The sequence below is a fragment of the Calidris pugnax genome, unplaced genomic scaffold (assembly GCF_001431845.1).
Source record: "Calidris pugnax isolate Ruff unplaced genomic scaffold, ASM143184v1 scaffold219, whole genome shotgun sequence".
Classification (NCBI taxonomy): Eukaryota; Metazoa; Chordata; class Aves; order Charadriiformes; family Scolopacidae; genus Calidris; species Calidris pugnax.
Window position 1 is genome coordinate 18,306,521 of NW_015094507.1, and position 17,002 is coordinate 18,323,522.

General features: G+C 37.9%; 1 protein-coding gene across 5 annotated transcripts in view; it reads left to right on the forward strand.

Moving 5' to 3' along the window:
• The first annotated feature begins 72 nt into the window (after positions 1 to 72).
• SYNCRIP (synaptotagmin binding, cytoplasmic RNA interacting protein) overlaps positions 73 to 17,002 on the forward strand; it is a 25,611-nt gene continuing 8,681 nt past the window's right edge. For 2 of the 5 annotated variants that reach the window (XM_014964589.1, XM_014964590.1), the window contains exons 1-9: positions 74 to 551; positions 1,440 to 1,558; positions 1,745 to 1,852; positions 3,506 to 3,619; positions 3,700 to 3,876; positions 8,767 to 8,902; positions 9,799 to 10,004; positions 14,949 to 15,098; positions 16,435 to 16,556. In XM_014964589.1, the coding sequence (XP_014820075.1) occupies positions 371 to 551; positions 1,440 to 1,558; positions 1,745 to 1,852; positions 3,506 to 3,619; positions 3,700 to 3,876; positions 8,767 to 8,902; positions 9,799 to 10,004; positions 14,949 to 15,098; positions 16,435 to 16,556 (1,313 nt within the window). In that variant the 5' untranslated portion in view covers positions 74 to 370. Of the gene's footprint in view, positions 552 to 1,439; positions 1,559 to 1,744; positions 1,853 to 3,505; positions 3,620 to 3,699; positions 3,877 to 8,766; positions 8,903 to 9,798; positions 10,005 to 14,948; positions 15,099 to 16,434; positions 16,557 to 17,002 lie in introns of all 5 variants that reach the window. The other 3 variants (XM_014964588.1, XM_014964592.1, XM_014964591.1) reach the window with 3 other exon arrangements.

Below are 17,002 nucleotides of genomic sequence, written 5' to 3' on the forward strand. Positions count from 1 at the left end.
TCGCTCTTCCCCCCCCACCCCCGCCATTGGCTTCTTGCTCCCGTTTCTAACTTGTTCAGAGCCTCTTAGGGAGTGTGTTAGAGAGACAGAGAGAGGGAGGTGAGTCAGAGTGTCTGGCTGGGTTGTGTAAAACCTGCAGTGAAAGCTACCCCACCCCCGCTAGGCACTGGTGTTAGGGCTTTCCTTTGTGTTAGTGCTTCTTTTGAGGAATTTTGTGCGTCTTCCAAAACTACAAAGTAACAGGGAAGTGGTCAACGGTATTGTGGTGTTTTGTTTTTTTCTTTTCTTTTTTTTCCCCCCAAGAATAGGACAGTCTATTGCATGTATTGTCATTTGAATTGTTCTTGAAGATATTTTTAGTTTAATTGTGATGCTTGTTGCATTTGAACAGATATCTGGAAACATGGCTACTGAACATGTTAATGGGAATGGTACTGAAGAGCCCATGGACACATCTGCTGCAGTTACCCATTCTGAGCATTTCCAGACATTGCTTGATGCTGGTTTACCACAGAAAGTTGCTGAAAAACTAGATGAAATTTACGTTGCAGGTAAGATGTAAAACTTGCAAAACCACACTTAACAATATTTTATTGGATTCTGCTGTCTTTGGGCTAAAATAGCAACTTTTTGTGGTTTCCAAAAGTATGGGAACTGCAGTCTTACCAAAAATTATGGCTGTTTTCCATTCAGTGCTTTAATTTGTCATAGTATTTTTCAGACAAAAGTTTTGGGCCAGGTTACTTGGGCTGAGGGGTGGGAAGGAGGAAAAGTATGCAGGTGACCGTAGCAACAGCTGGAATAGGCAACAGATGATTTTTTTTTTTTTAGGAGGAGTAGGTGATGTGCTCTTTGTGCATTTCTTATAGTAGTTGTAGGTGACTGGAAGTAGCTGAAACCTTGGTATTCCTCTTCTCATGTAAATAGTACTTCATGACATAGTATTTGGGCTCATGGATGCAAAGGTTATTGTTTGTTTTCCTCAGACATGGTAACAGCTAGCATTTTTTTAAGCTTGTTTTTTGGATTGTGGTGGTCAGTTTTAGTGCTGCAGTTTATTTGGCTTTATAGTTTTCTTAAAACGTACCAAGGTACCATCGCTAGGTAAGGTAACTCATGTTTTGATAGATCCTTCTGAATACAGCTTCAGGATATTGAAAATCTACTTGGCCCATGTAATATCTGGATTTCATAGAAGTCAAGCAAATTTATAGATGTAGTAACTGTTACTCTGAATCTTAACCTTTTTTTTTGACACTTTTTGGTGGAAAAAAAGGCTAAATACATAACTTTAAGAGGACTGAATGATGTCTTAGGTATAGTAACTTACATTAATCAGTGATTGATTTAAGGGTCACTGAAATGTGTTAGATGTGTTAAATGTGGTTAAATAAAGATTGCTGCCCAAATATAATCAGTAATTTTTTTCTTTTCTCTAGGGCTAGTTGCACATAGTGATCTAGATGAAAGAGCTATTGAAGCTTTAAAGGAATTTAATGAAGAAGGTGCATTGGCAGTCCTTCAGCAGTTTAAAGACAGTGATCTCTCACATGTTCAGGTAATGTTAAGCAATTTAGAATATAATTGTTGACAGATAAACTGCTAGTTGACTGGCAAGAGGTTTGCTTAAGTCTTTTCAGTGGTCCATATGTGATGTGTAGAACGGATGCTGTGTTAGTTCAAGGTGAAATCAGGTTCTGGCTCGTCATGTCTTCAAAACTGAAGATGACTATATCTTTTGCAGAACAAAAGTGCCTTTTTATGTGGAGTCATGAAGACATACAGGCAGAGGGAAAAACAGGGGACCAAGGTGGCAGATTCTAGCAAAGGACCAGATGAGGCAAAAATTAAGGTAAGTGCCTAAAAGATGAAAGTTATGCGGTCTGTCTGTGGGTTTTCAAAGCTGTTGTGACAGATACCTTGATTCTTTTTGGAACTCTGTTTTTCTTAAAAAGGCTAGTTTAGGTTATTTGTCGTTACTGTCACTTGCATTTTTTTATCTTACACTTCATCCTCATCAAGAAGAAACTAATAGACTGTTAGTTACTGGAACTAAACGTATATAAAAGCGAAAAAGAATTCACAGTTTGCTTTATGTCTAGTTGGGACAGTTCTATTTATTTCACAGTTAAAAAGTTTTTAAAAACTTGTCAGCATAGATCTTGGGGTTCAGAATGTGTAACTTCAGCTACTGGTGGCTGGTGTTGTTTCTTTTATTTTTTCCTTCAGGTTTAAAGCAACTCCACAATAGGGAGGAGTTACCAACTGTGTCTGAAAAGACAGTTTGTAATGGATTTAGGATTTAGGCCACTTCTATGGCATAGTCACTGTTCTCGTAAACTGTACCCCAAACTGTCTTGGTAATGGGCACGTTATTTCTTGGACTGAGCTAGCAAGAAACTCCTGTCTCCAGAGTTAGGCATACTATGATTTAAAATTCTGTGACAAGCAGTGTGACCAAAGCTTAAGGAAAGGAAAACCATCTAAACATGCTTAGTTGATGTCTTTAAAAGTGAGGGAATCTTTCATCTTTAACTTTCATGTGTAAACTGCAAAATGAATGTGTTAATGTATTGCAAATAACTGTGTAGCTTGTGAAACTAGAAAATCTTTTTTCTCCTGACTTTGAGACTGGGATACCATTAATTATAAATTCAAAAACCTGATACAGTTTTTGTTACTACCACATAAAAAAACAACAGTGTGAAGACTTGGTTAACTAAAAGTAGCATAGCTTTTACTGCTGATGGCTATAGCATTTAAAATAATTTTGCAGTTTTCCAGTTGTGAAATTACTAAGCCTTGATTATAATCAGGCTTGTTTAATACGCTGTTTCTTTGTGTGTAGGGTTGATCTGTGTTCGTACAAAAATATTAAGAAAGACTAATTTCAGAGGAGTTTTTCATTATATGTTTGCATACTGAATTTCATCTAATGTTTTAAATTGGTAGTGTGTCTGTAACTGATTGGTTGTGCTGGGATGCTGAACGTGCCCACAAGAAATTTGAGGGGGAAGGATAGGAGAAAGCAAGTAGTACTACTGCTGCAGTGGTGGGATACCTAAAGCAGTCAGTGTGGTGTTCCGGGGGTGTAAGCACTTCAACATGTGTTCTTTAACTTCACACTTATGAGTAATCTCATTAAGTGACGGGAACTCCTATGCATAAATGTTTGCAGGATTGGACATGCCAAAACAAGAAGTGGCTCAGACTAAGATCTTTCTAATTAAAGGGAAGCTTGCTATTCTATTACTTGGCCTTTTTTTTTTTTTTGGTTTGAAAATGAAGGAATTGGGGAAAACTATGTGAATCTCTAATTTTCTGATTGTTTCTTTACCTGATAGTTCTAATAATTATTTTGCAAGTTTTTTGTTGAAGTAGTAGCAGTAGGTGGGAGTTTCAAAGCAATACAGTTCGAGAGGTATTATGTGTGTCTGTGAATGAAATGCATCTGAACTAGCTCAATTTCTACATGGTTTTAAAATTTTAAGTTTCTTTCTTGAAGGCACTCTTGGAGAGAACCGGCTACACTCTTGATGTGACTACTGGACAGAGAAAGTATGGTGGTCCCCCTCCAGAGTCTGTATATTCAGGACAACAACCTTCTGTTGGTACAGAGGTAAGAAGACGTTGGTGTAGATATGTTCTTGATCGTTTGGAGTATTTTTTTATAAACAACACTCTGTATGCCTCTTGCAGATATTCGTGGGCAAGATTCCAAGAGACTTGTTTGAAGATGAACTTGTTCCATTATTTGAGAAAGCTGGTCCTATATGGGATCTCCGCTTAATGATGGATCCACTAACAGGTCTAAATAGAGGATATGCTTTTGTCACTTTTTGTACTAAAGAGGCAGCTCAGGAAGCTGTTAAACTGGTAAGTTTTCTTACTTGGATATTTATTTTTTTGAAGAACACTCTCTAGCTTATAAGCATTGAGATCAGGACAACTGCTTAAGATGAAACTGTCATTGTTAGGTTGTTTCATAAATGTCCACCAGGTTTTTTTAAGTATTTCTGTATTATGTATAACCTTTTTTTCTGGCTGTATTAGTGATGGGCTAAAAAATGGACTATTGTTCGGTCCAGTTAGATGAGTATGTGTTATTAACAAAAGTTGTATTAGCAATAGTGACTTCTGAGCTATCTGGATGAGTTTTGCAGAGAAGTGGTGTTTGGGTTGCTGTGGTAGAAGGGAAGTGTTGGTCAGGTTGTCTGTGATTTCTGATTTGTTTCTGCACCAGCAGGGGGCCTCGTGCTGGAAAAATGCTTCTCAAGTCACAGAATTTCATAAGATACTTCAGATGAGAAATGATCACTCTTGAGCCTTAAGATCTGTTCTGTTTGCTGCAACTGGCAGCAAAAAGTTGTAAATCCTGCCAGGTTAAAAAAGATTCCTTCTGTTTTACACAGAGGTGAGAGGTAGTTTGACAGAAGAAATGGCTACTCTTAATAAGCTTTCCAGGTTTTATGCATGAGGAATCCATCATTAAAAAAGAGGAGGGAAAGAAATGCTGCCCTGATCCTTGCACTGTTCCTTTGTTTTCCCAGTTAAGTTGAATTTGGATTTTCTGAGCTGGTTGCTACTACATTGATATGGTCGAGATCATTGTGTAGATATTATCCCTCAAGAGTGCTAACCATACTCATTCAGAGGTGTACTGATACCGTGTTAATATAATAGGGTTAAAATCTCTGTTCTGTAATAAAGGACATGTTAAACCATTAAGGTACCCCATTGGCATGTTAGTAATGTGAGTGAGTTAGCGAAGAAAAATCACGCTGAAGACAGGAATGTGTTTTGGAAAAGTATGGAAATGTCTACAAAAGTGGAAGTACAAAAACACCTGGTATATGCTGTTAAGGTTTTTAAATGCGAACGGTTGGTGTTCCTCCGTGCAATCCAGATATTCTGAGGATAACTGCGTATATCTCTTTGTACTTTCACTGTCAACCAAGCTATTTATATTGTGTGTGAACTCTCAAGAGTTATGCACATGACTTAGCAAAACAGTGAATCAAATCAAATACGTGCTCAGAGGCACCTAGTAAACAAACAAAAAGGAATTTTTCTTCACTTAGCTGGATTTTGCTTAAAGGCAACACGCTCTGAAAAGTCATTCAGGTTATGTTTTCGTAAAAATAACATCAGATCCTAACCTCAGTCTTCCATTAAAGGATACAAGGCAAGGAGGTACTGTGTGTCCCTTCGTATCAGATCTTTGATATGCCGGAAAAAAAACATTGTGTTCTGGTTTTTGGTTGAATATCCACTGAGTGTAATAGTTGAAGAGTGTTGAGGTTGATGGGGCTGTTATTCAGCCCTAATGCTAACCTCTTTGAGGGCAGGGTCAGTTTTGAATTGGATCCTGTGGCATTTGTCAGCTTTTGAATAGTTTCAGCCGTAGTTGCCTGGCTGGTTTAGTGTTGTACAAGTTTCCCAAGTTGTCTAGGAATGATTTGCAGGGCTACGAGGAAAATACGGCTGTATAGCTCAGTGGAAAATCTTGGCTCTATTTCTTGTATTAGTTCCACATGCATGGTGGTGAGGCTGCTGAAAGACCTCTTAGATCTAAATGCTGAACCCTTGGTCCTACCCATTTTAATATCCTAGTATTTTAACAGGTGGTGGTCTTTTTGATACTATCAGTAATCTCCTGATGTGTATACAACTTATTTCCCAGTTTTCTGGATTCCCTAGGATAGGGGTTCTTTTATCATTTCCCATCTTCTTCCCAGAGGCTTTTTTTTCTTTCTCCATTCAGGACTCTGTGAAGTATAGCAAAAATGAGAATAAAAAAAATCTCTGCATTGCCTGTAGGTTCTGAGTAATAAAAGACAGCTACGAGGTTTTGTCAATACTCAAACTGCAGGAGAGAATAAACTGACCTGTCTTCAGGCTCCTGCAGTTGGTGTAACATATTTTGCATACAGTTCATACTTGCCTGGCTGTCGGATCATCCACAGTCTTTCTAATAACTTAATGTAAAGCTGAACTAAAATTTTTGGATAAACTTAATATTGACTTAACCTATTCATTAATCAGAAGAATTCTTGCAATTTAAAAGGTTGAAGCCTTGATTTTAATTATGCATGTGCATTTTTAGCCACTTTAAAAAGCAAGAATTCCCTAAATTGTGTTTGAAATACCTTGGGGGCTGTTCTAGAGACAAAAATGGAGTGATGCTACGGCCTGAGACTGAGAATACTTACAGATATGAACAGTAGTTAATTTTATGTCCGGTGTTTAATCCAGTGTGGGTGATCCTCTCTGGTTAAATAGAAATGTAATTTCAAATGTTGTTCTCATAAGCGCTGACTATCAGAAGTCTGATTTTTTTTTTGTAGTTTTTTTTGAAACCTTGGGCATTTTTTTCCTGTTAACATATTTGTTTACCTTCTGTTTCATACTGTTTGAGTTAAGAATTATAACTCCAGTTACGTTCTTTTGCATACGTGTTCAGTTATCCCTCCTGTTTCATGTGAAGTTGTTAGAAGTCTTTGCAAAAACTGAAATCTGAGGGATTAAGGTTACTGTAGACATGTACAGGATAAGTGCTTGTGAGGTGAAGCTTGTAGGAAAACTTTACTGGAAACTGTAGTAGCATATGGAGTATTTTTGATCTATTATAGTGTGTAGAGGGTAGTAATATCCCTGTTACTAACTTCGGGCATTGATTCAGTGGTGACAGAAGGGGGAAGCAGGATGCTGACATAGCTAATTTGGTAGCCTGACTGTTTTGGCACTTTACCCAGATCATGGTTAGGGCCTGTTCGTGTCTAATCTAAGTTTACAGATGGTATACAAACTATTTACCTAAAACCCACTGACTTTATATTCAGAAGCACCTAATTCAGGACTGTTTTCTCTGTATTAAGAGAAACATACAATGAAAAGTAGCAGTTAATGTATTGTAGTATAGAAAAAAATACTAGGAACTAGTCAATGTGGAATTGCAATATGGTAGAATGTTTTAATTTTTTTTTTTCTTAAGTTATGAAATACTATTTTATTGCTGTGAGTTGTGTGAGATTTTTTGGATTAAATGTTTAACACCAAAACTTTGGCCTTAGACTTCAACAGGAACAGCTGGATAATATCTTGTTATCCATATAGAGAAGAATATTCAGTTGGAAGGGACCTGCAACAGTCATCTGGTCCAACTGGGTCATCACTCAGGGCTGACCAAAAGTTAAAGCATTATTAAGGGCATTGTCCAAATGCCTCTTAAACACAGACAGGCTTGGGACGTTGACCATCCCTCTAGGAAGCTTGTTCCAGTGTTTGACTACCCTCTCAGTAAAAAATGCCTCCTCGTTTCCTAATATACACTTCAGTTAACGAAGAGTCAGTCAGTTTGTGTCTTGTTTTCAAAATAAGATACTGATAGCTTTTTAAAAGGTATTTCTTCAAAGGATTTTTTTGAGTTACTGTAATCAGTCTCTTCATTAATATGTGTAAGTCTGTTTATTAGTGATCATAAGTATAATATATATGTACACACAGTCTTCCTATGCAGCTGTTTCCTATTTCAAATCAACTGTTTCTTTGCCACATGGGCACCAGATCTGGAGACAAAAGTCTCTTACTGTATCCTACTATGTTTTGAGACGTATTTAGTTGGGAAGGTGCCACTCCAGATCCTTTTCATGTGTACAGTTCTCCTTTTAGGTCACTTCTGGTACAATCGTGTAGCTTTGAAAATTTTCAGTGATGTATTTTTAGTTTGCACAAAATAAATAAACAAACATCTTCATTCACTAAAATTGTTGATATTGGTGCACAAAGCAAGGAGGAGTGTGGGAGAACTTGCTTATGCAGGAAGGTTTACCACCAAACACAAAATAACTCATAGAATAAATAGCTAGATTAAATTTTAAAAAGCTGTCCTGCTACTTGTCAATAAGATGTTAACCACAAAATACGTTTTCCTAGCTAAAGAACTGTCTGTTGCAGGGCTTCCAGTTGGAAAGGGGTTGATGTACCACCAGTTGACCTCCCTGCTGCTTATTTGGATGATGCATGTCTGTGTCTGCATCTCAATGAAAGGCAGTTTTTGTCAACAGATGTCTACAGTAATACTTCTTTTTTTTTTTTCCTTAAACTGCTGACTTGTTCAGGGTGTCTTCTAAACAATCTGTTATGGGAGAAGGATTTGAACAGAAGTCTTAGGTTTTCAAATCAGTAGAAGGTTCTTCTTGCTGTTTACTATCTTTCCACATGTAATCTGTGTGCTTTGGAAAGTATTTGCCAATTGCTCTTGCACATTTTGTGGAGAAGACCGAATTGTGGCTCTCTTTCTTTTGTTAGCTATGGAACTTTAGAAGAGAATCTGACTTCAATTGTAATTCCTGTCTTGGATTATACACAAGAATTCATGGATGCAATCTATAGAGGAACTTAAAAGATTTTTTTTTATTTTTTTTTCTGCACTGTTGTCAAGGGAGAAACCTTGACCTTGATGATTTGGACGTCTGATTTAACCTTTCATGGTTCTATGTGAAAAGCTCTCTAAAGAAACATGGATTAAGAGAGAAGCTTGAACAAGAAAGGAAGGATAATTGTTGGCTGAAATTGAGATATCTTGGAGAACATGGGTATACTTAAGAACAGTTGAATATGCATCATAATAATGTGTTAAGCTGCAAAGAATTTAATATACTACTACATGCTATGTCTGCAGAAGTAAAATAATTTGGTATGCTGCTGTTGAAGGGGAGCAAAGATTATCTGTAACTGATGATCGTTCAATTATTTTTCTTTCAGTACAACAACCATGAAATTCGTTCTGGAAAACACATTGGTGTATGCATCTCTGTTGCCAATAATAGGCTTTTTGTTGGGTCTATTCCTAAGAGTAAAACCAAGGAGCAGATTGTTGAAGAATTTAGCAAAGTAACAGGTAAGTCAATAACTGTTTTGTAGAGCTGGAGAGATGTCAAATATGATCAGTGATGAACCCTCTTCACTATCTTTTGCCTTATGGCTGAGTGATGATGAATCCAAATCATGACCACTTAGCATTTCTCCTGACTTTTATGTGGTTTTTTTTAACTCATTTCAGCCCTCAGCATTTGTGACATAACAAATTTGTGATTAGACTAGATGTATGGTTCCAAGTTTTAGCTAGAAAATAAGTATGTTTAGAAAAAAACATTCAAACAAATAGATGGTCTAATTATTTCGATCCTAATGGGTGTTTTAAAACTACTTGAGACAAAACTGAAGCAGGCTGCAGAATGTAACTAGTTTTTGTGCTTCAGAATTCTTAGTGATTTGATAAGGAGCTCTTGATGACGGCATGTAAACTGGCAAAGGTGACATTTGATGGCTGGCTTTCTTACTGAATGATATATTTTAGGTTCCTTGGAGCAACACTGAAACTCTTCAGATATTTTATAATCAGTGCAAGCGTGACCTCTTCTTGTTTAGACATCCATGGAAAAATACCTACTGATTAGTGGTGTGACTTAGGGTTTGAGAGGAGAGCTGACAAAGCACAACTTCTGGCTGCCCCTACCTCTTCTCCATTCAGTTAGAGGAAAACTCTTCCGTAGCTACTGAGCTTTCTTCACTTAATAAAAGAAACATAGGTCAGGATAGTCTTAACATCTTTCTTTTGAAAATCTTGGTCTTGAAGGTGAGAAATTCTAATACATACCTGGTCTCAGAAGTCTGATATGTTCATGCTTTTTTTTTTTTTTTGGAACCACTTGTGTACTTACCAGATGTTCCCTGTTTTATAATAGAAATTCCTGTATTGATGCCATAACAAATAAATATTTTGCTTAATTTCAGAGGGTCTTACAGATGTCATATTGTATCATCAGCCTGATGACAAGAAAAAGAACCGGGGTTTCTGTTTCCTTGAATATGAAGATCACAAAACTGCTGCTCAGGCCAGACGTAGGTTAATGAGCGGCAAAGTGAAAGTCTGGGGAAATGTTGTTACAGTTGAATGGGCTGACCCTATAGAAGATCCAGATCCTGAAGTCATGGCAAAGGTAATAAAGCTATAAAGGAACCTTAATACATTTTAAAGTGCCTTGTTCAAAAGTAAGTACTTCTTTATGGAGATGCTGTGATACGATAAAAATATGAATACGCTCTAGAAAAAACCTTTATTGGCTGATGTTATTTTGTGTTCCCAAGGCTGAATATTAAACATCATTCTTGCCAAAATGACATCTAGGCCTGATGTACTTAGTTTCTCATCTGGAAGTGGTGGTGGTGGTGACTCCAAAAGTTAAAATAGTTTTCTAACTTAGTATTTGGAGGGACAGAAACCTAGATATGATTACAGAGCAAGTCTTAATTATTTTTAACCCTGGAACTGTACATTAATCACTTCAGAACTGGAACATGTCAGTAAGACACACAAATGTATTTTCAAAGTTGCCTTTAGCAGTTACTTCTGAGAAGTTAGGCAATGACTTTGTATTTAGAACTCTGTGTTTTTAATTTGGGGTGGGTTAATTCCTTCAAATATTAAGACTAATAATATTGTGGATTTTGAATATTTCAGTGAAACCGAAGTCTGAACTGTTGACATTTTGAAGTGCATTGTAGCAGTTGTTTTATGTATGTGTGGTACTTTGCCAGAAATGAATTACCTGATTTATTTATTTTCTTTCCCCCATCAGATAATGCCCAAACTTGTCTTTCAGTTATGTTGTGTAGCTGAGTTGTTTTATGGAAAATCCTAGCTAGCCCGTATCCTTATCTCTTTCTCTTTGCTTGCTTTTCATCTGTGCTTTTACTCTCATCTGAGACACGTCACTTGCTGGAGTCCTACTTTGGTGGACCTAGTAAGATAGCTTGGCTGGGATCTCCTCTTTGGTGAGCCATAAGGGAAAAGGGCTGGGGTGGGGGCTCATTTTAGGGAAAAAGCTGCTTTTTACAGAAGCTTTTGGACTGCCCTATCTGCAGACTTTATTTTTCTTGCCCAGCATCATAGACTTTCAGCAGCGGGGAAGAGTCTTGTAGATAAAATTTGTTGAAGGTGGCACTTCGTAAATACGGCAGCCTATATACCTAATTTGGTTTCTTGGCTCAAAAGAGAAGAGAACTAATCCAGCTTGAAATCCAGTGTTGAAATAAATTAGCAGGAACTTCTGACATGATTGAATTAGATGAGCAGGAAGTGATAGGGGGACATAATCAGGTGTTTTTCCTAGGGAAATTTACAGATGTGGGGAGTGAAAGGCGAACAAAGATAGCACTTGGTAGTGGTTTGCCCCATTTAATATACAGGGTTTTGAATGCACTAATGCTTTGTGTTGTTTTTTATTTTAAATGGGACATGAAAGAAATATAAGTATGAAAAAAGTGCAGAAAAGGTTGAAGATGTATGGAAAAGTGAAACTATTTGAATGAGAACTGAAAAAGTAGAGAACATGTAGCTTGTGTTGAAGGCAGAAACTGAGACAAGTGTTTAGTGTCTGACCCTTCTCTCCGGGTGTGTACCTTAGCTTATTTTTGCAACAAGGAAAGTCTCTACTCCAGTGTTTCTTGCCCACTTACCCATTTGGAGAAACTCTGGCCACATCTGGCATTTCTGGAGGTGTTAGATTTACTTTCTGTTGTTTATTGTTGTCTTTTTCCTAAGAGAAGGAGCAGCTGAGCTGCTGGGGCAGTCAGTAACCTCCCAGATGTGAGCTGCAGCTTGGCTGTTGTTGCTTCTGAGTGCTGCCGGTAGGGAGCAAGGGGAGAGCTACTGACCCTTGGTGTCTTACACATTCCTGTGGTAGAAGGCTCTGGAGAAAACACTCTTGAGTAGGAGGCGTGATTGCTTTTATCAGAATAATCATCTGATCCAGTGGTTTTTTTTGTCAAGATTGCTAGAAAAGCAAGTCCATAAAAGCAAACTATGGGGAAGATGAATTCACCTTTGTAGCCAGAAGGTGGACAGGGTTGTTCTGAATACCTTGCAGAAGCAGCATAGCATTTCATCAATATATGGACACCTGCTAATGTAAATTTCTGAGATGCTTACTTGAGCCTCTTTTCCTTTCTCCTCCAGACTTTGGCTGAAATATTGAGGAGAGTACTGTATGGATGCATATTTAAATTTTAGATGGGCTGTTACCTTAAGTATGAAGTACCTTGAGTGCGATGAGGTAGAAAGCTGGAGTCTAAAGCTAGACATATGTGCTACAGGAGATTAGTGCTTGTACTGACAGATCAGAGTATAATTGGTTAAGTCATTGAGTTCTGGTCCAAAGTGAACTTTTTTCCAACTTCCAGTACCTGCGTTCATGGCTTTATTTCTCTGAAGTGTTACTTTGATGCCTCTTATACGTGTAGCACAGATAAATTTCTTGATGTTTTACTTGATTTCTGTTACCTTATATTTATGGCTGAGGCTACAGGGGATGTTCTGGAGTGGCAGGTTAAGCAGCTAAAGTCAGTCTTAGGCTTGTGGCTGCCCTGTAGATTACAGGACAGGAGACAGGGCTAGTAATCTTTGGAGAATGCGGTGATGAAGCCTGAAGTGTTTGTGCTGTAGGTAAGAGGAGGAAAACAGGCAGATCCCAGAAGTGTTGGGGGTAGTCTAATCTTAAGCAGTTTTAAAAAGCAGGTCCTGCCTTTATGGCAAAATACTGCTGGGTATATTGCTTGTCAGGTGTGTATTTATGGATCCTTGGTGTTATAATCTATGGGACTTAATAAAGGGGACTTCCCTTTTCTTTTTTCTTCCCTCTTTAGATAGCTTGAATGAAGTAGAGATGCGTTCATCTTCTCTCAACCTAGCTTTGACATCTTTGAGTGGTTCAGCTACGCTTTTAACCTGTAATGTGACCAAAGGTGTTAAAATTTTAACTGTTACAGATTAATGGATTTGTCTACACTGCAAAAAACTTAAATTAGTTGCTTTTTATTTCTACAAAAAAAGATTGTTGTGTTGTTTGGTGCATCTTGTAACAAAAAAGTGATGATTTTTGAAATTTTTAATCGTGTCTGACACTGTCAGTCATTGTGGATTTAGGGCGGGCTATTAGGGTTCCTCATGAGATTCTAGTTTTCATCCTTTCCTGAAGTACAATAATATGGAATGTTTGTTTGAAAGTTACCATTTTTTAAAACCATTGATTACACCACAAAACTTCTGTAATTCATTTTTATGGAATAAGGTTATGGTAGCAATTTGAACAGTTAACTAAAAATGGTTATTACATACGGGTTACACGAAATAAGGGTTGCTCTTAGCATCAAGACATGTAGCTTAACACAGGAGCTTTCCTCATGGAGCTGGCTAGGACTTCTATAGTTTCCCGAGAATCAGCAAGAGTAACTATTGCCAGAAAATATAGAGTTGATACCCTGGGTCAGATGTATGCTCTGTAGCATCTCTTCTTCCAAAGTCTGCATCCCATCCTAGTTTGACTAGCAAGCATTCATGGAAGTCTGTTCCTGTTGATTTGTAACTTAAAATACATAGTAGTTCTTATAAAAAGGCTGTCTGGGTTTATTGAGGTCCCATGTGTGGTGGGAGTAGAGAGTATAGCACCGCTTCACAAATTGAAGCATGCTTTCTTTGGCTCCTTCACACCCTGTGTTATTTGTGTTAACCTTAAGGGTTAGGAGCAGAAAGTCGGTGTTGCCATGTCCAATGTTCACTGACTTCTTGTTATCAGGTAGTTTGAAACCACTGGTAGCAGAGGGGATGTGAGCAGAAGTTGCAGGTCTTTGCAGCTGGCGTGAGCTGCATTGAAGGAAGGTAAGGCTGTGAGCATTCTTTGGCAGTAGGAGGTGACAGAAGTGTCAGGGCACGGTGGCAGCATGGGGAAGGAACTCCCCAACAAGTCAGAGGCTTGTAAATTGTGAGAACTCACAGATGACATCATGCAGATACGCTCATGTACAGTCATTTTGTGCAACTTCAGTGTGGACACAAGGACAAGTCTTACTCTAGTGACTCACGGGTCACCAACATCTGTGATTCCTGGTGTCCAGTGTACGTTGTCTGCTATATTAAATAAGAGTCTGGTTTAAGCCTTTGGCAGACTGCTCTTTATTTTCTTTGATCGTAAGGAGTCGGTGGTTGATGAAACTTTATATTGATGATTAGTTGTTATCAGGCAGTTAATAGGGCATATCTCAATACTTGATAAAGATAACCAGCCTCCCTGATCTGAAAAGCTGCTGGCGCTCTTTGTGTAGCTTAAGAGCCATATTTATTGCATGCAATAGAGAGCTTGGGAAGGGAACAGACATTCAGAGTTATTTGGAGGTGACTGTTCCCTTCCCTTCAAGGGAAGGACACAGTTAGGCTTGTGAGAAAGTCCAAGGGTGACTCGGCAGTGTCAGCCTTGGTGTTCCCTTCTGTCTGCGTTCTCTCTTTCAGCTGTGGATTCAGGTCACTGAGTGCTCCTCAGGCAGGCACAGTCCTGATGAGAGGTATCTCATATGTGAATATTTCATTTCACATATTTGGTGTAGCTGCAGCATGGGAGCCACGAGTTAAGCAGCTTGAGAGCTGCAGGCCTGTCACCTCTGACCTAGATATTATAGTGATGACTGTTCTGCAAATACCTGAGCAAAAACCTGTCTAAACAATGAAATGTTTTGATAAGTTAATTGTTTTGCGTGTAACCAATGCTGGTTGCCTTCTTTCAAGTTTGAAAGTGTTCTGAGTTGAAAATTACTGCTGCTAGGATTCTTCTAAACATTAACACAAATTGAATTGACTTTCAGGATACTAATACTGTGCAATTGTGCTTGAAAACAGATTAACAGATTTAATATTTTCTATCAGGGAATTTTGGAGCCAGCTCATGCTGTATGAATATATAAATATACATATTCATGTATTTGTATTTAAAATATAATGACATTTTCAGTACTGGCCATAGCAGTGACTTGCAAAACTTCACCTTGTGTTTTGGAATTAGATCATACTTCTAAGTCCTAATTTTTTTTTTTTAAATATTTAATTTTTTTTTTAGGTAAAAGTTTTGTTTGTACGCAATCTTGCCAATACCGTAACGGAGGAGATACTAGAAAAGGCCTTCAGTCAGTTTGGAAAGCTAGAGCGAGTGAAGAAGCTAAAAGACTATGCTTTCATTCATTTTGATGAACGGGATGGTGCTGTAAAGGTAAGTGAAGAGGACTGTAACTGTACCTGTAAGTAGTGACTACAGATAACATTTAGAAGCTGTGTACTTCTTTTAACTTGAGGAAGAGCTCTGTCTAGAGAAGCAGTAACACACTGTCACTGATAACTTTGTCCTGTCTGGGCGTCTTCTAGGAAGATGCAGTTGCAAGCTTGAAAAGTGGATCTTAAATACACCTATCCTAAGTAATTCTGCTGATGAGTGTGTAAGATAATCGTACGTGTTGTCATTTGAAACCAATTTGAATTCAGTTTCAGTATTAATGCCAGAATTTGAATGCCTTTTCTTTCCAAATTATTGGTAGAATCTAAAGCAGTTTCTCTGGGGCAGGTGATAAAAACTTAGGTAATCTTATTTTCCAGGTACAGAATTACTACTTTTTCATGGTGTGGGATAAGCACCTTTTCTTCTGATGAGAGGTGCTGGACAATTGAGTAATTGTCATTCCTGGCTTTTGCTAGCCTGGTCTCAGTGTTTTTTCTCATGTCATCTGTTGATAGGAAGGGAAAATGTAATTCCTCTCCTGCCTATAGTGTTACTATTTTTTTTTAATTTTATTTTATGTTCTGTGGGAGGATGTGGGGTACAAGGGGATTCAGTTTTTCATCCACATCCAGATGACTTAAAGCAGATGCTTAGGAAAATGATGAAAAGAGTCTTTTCATAGGATATCAAGCCATCAAGGCTCAGCTATGTAGAGTCCCTAAAAGTGATAGACTACCCAGGATTCCCCTGCTTGAATTTAACTTGTAGCAATTACTGTACCTCATGGGAATTGTACATGTGTGTGTTGGTGGGTTTTTTGTTGGCAGTTTGTTTTGGGGATTTTTTTTGTGGTCAGAGCAAGACTGTTAAATTATAATTTTTGTCTTCTGACTTAAAAAGAAAGTTAACGTTAATTACAGGGAAAATAAAGGAGTAAAAACATATACTGATCTTTAGCCTTAGTAGAGTTTGCACGTGTGCTGACAATAGAAATTTATTGCCTTATTGCAAAATCTGTACTTTCAGAGGACAGTTCCATCACTTCATTAATTGAAACAGCTTGCAAAGATTGAAGCCTATTTACAGTTTTGAGTGGAAGATTTCTAAACCGATACGTGCAGTCCTGGGTTTGAGAGCCAAGTTAAGAGGAAATGCGTATCTCTGGAACCCCTGATAGAATGCTGTCTGCTTATTTGAAAAAAAATATTTAGCTTTATATTGTTACTTTAGCTCTGGATAACAAATTTTAAAATGTGTGCTCTAAAAGATAGAATAAAATTAATAACTTCAGATATGCTTAGAAGTATATTTAAAGTCTGGTTAATTCCTTCAGGCAATGGAAGAAATGAATGGCAAAGATTTAGAGGGAGAAAACATTGAAATTGTTTTTGCTAAGCCACCAGATCAAAAAAGGAAAGAACGGAAAGCTCAGAGACAAGCGGCTAAAAATCAGATGTAAGTGTAAATGCATGCACATATGTTGTATTGCTTCTGAAAGACATGTACGCTCCTACAGAATTAGAGCTTCTGGGTGTTTTAGTAGGTGTGCTATAGATACAGCTTTTCTGGCTTCTCTGAAAATGTTGGATTCATTTCTGTTTGCATTTTACTAAAGATCTAGTAGGGGTGTTGGTGAGAATTCAGGTACCGTTTTGCTGTGCTCATTGAGTTTGAGAGCACCAGAGGAGATGTTTGAAGGTCATGAAACGTACGCACTTAACACTTTTTTTTTTTTATTCTAGACTTTTAATGTACTTCTGCACTGATACCTCATGGGGGTGAACTTAGCAACACATGCTCCTCCCAGCTGGCTTAGCCCTAAGTAAAGTAAAAGCCCTTAGTAAAGTACCCACTGAAAGGAGGATCCTGACATTCTTTTTTTTTCTTTCCCCCCCCCCCCC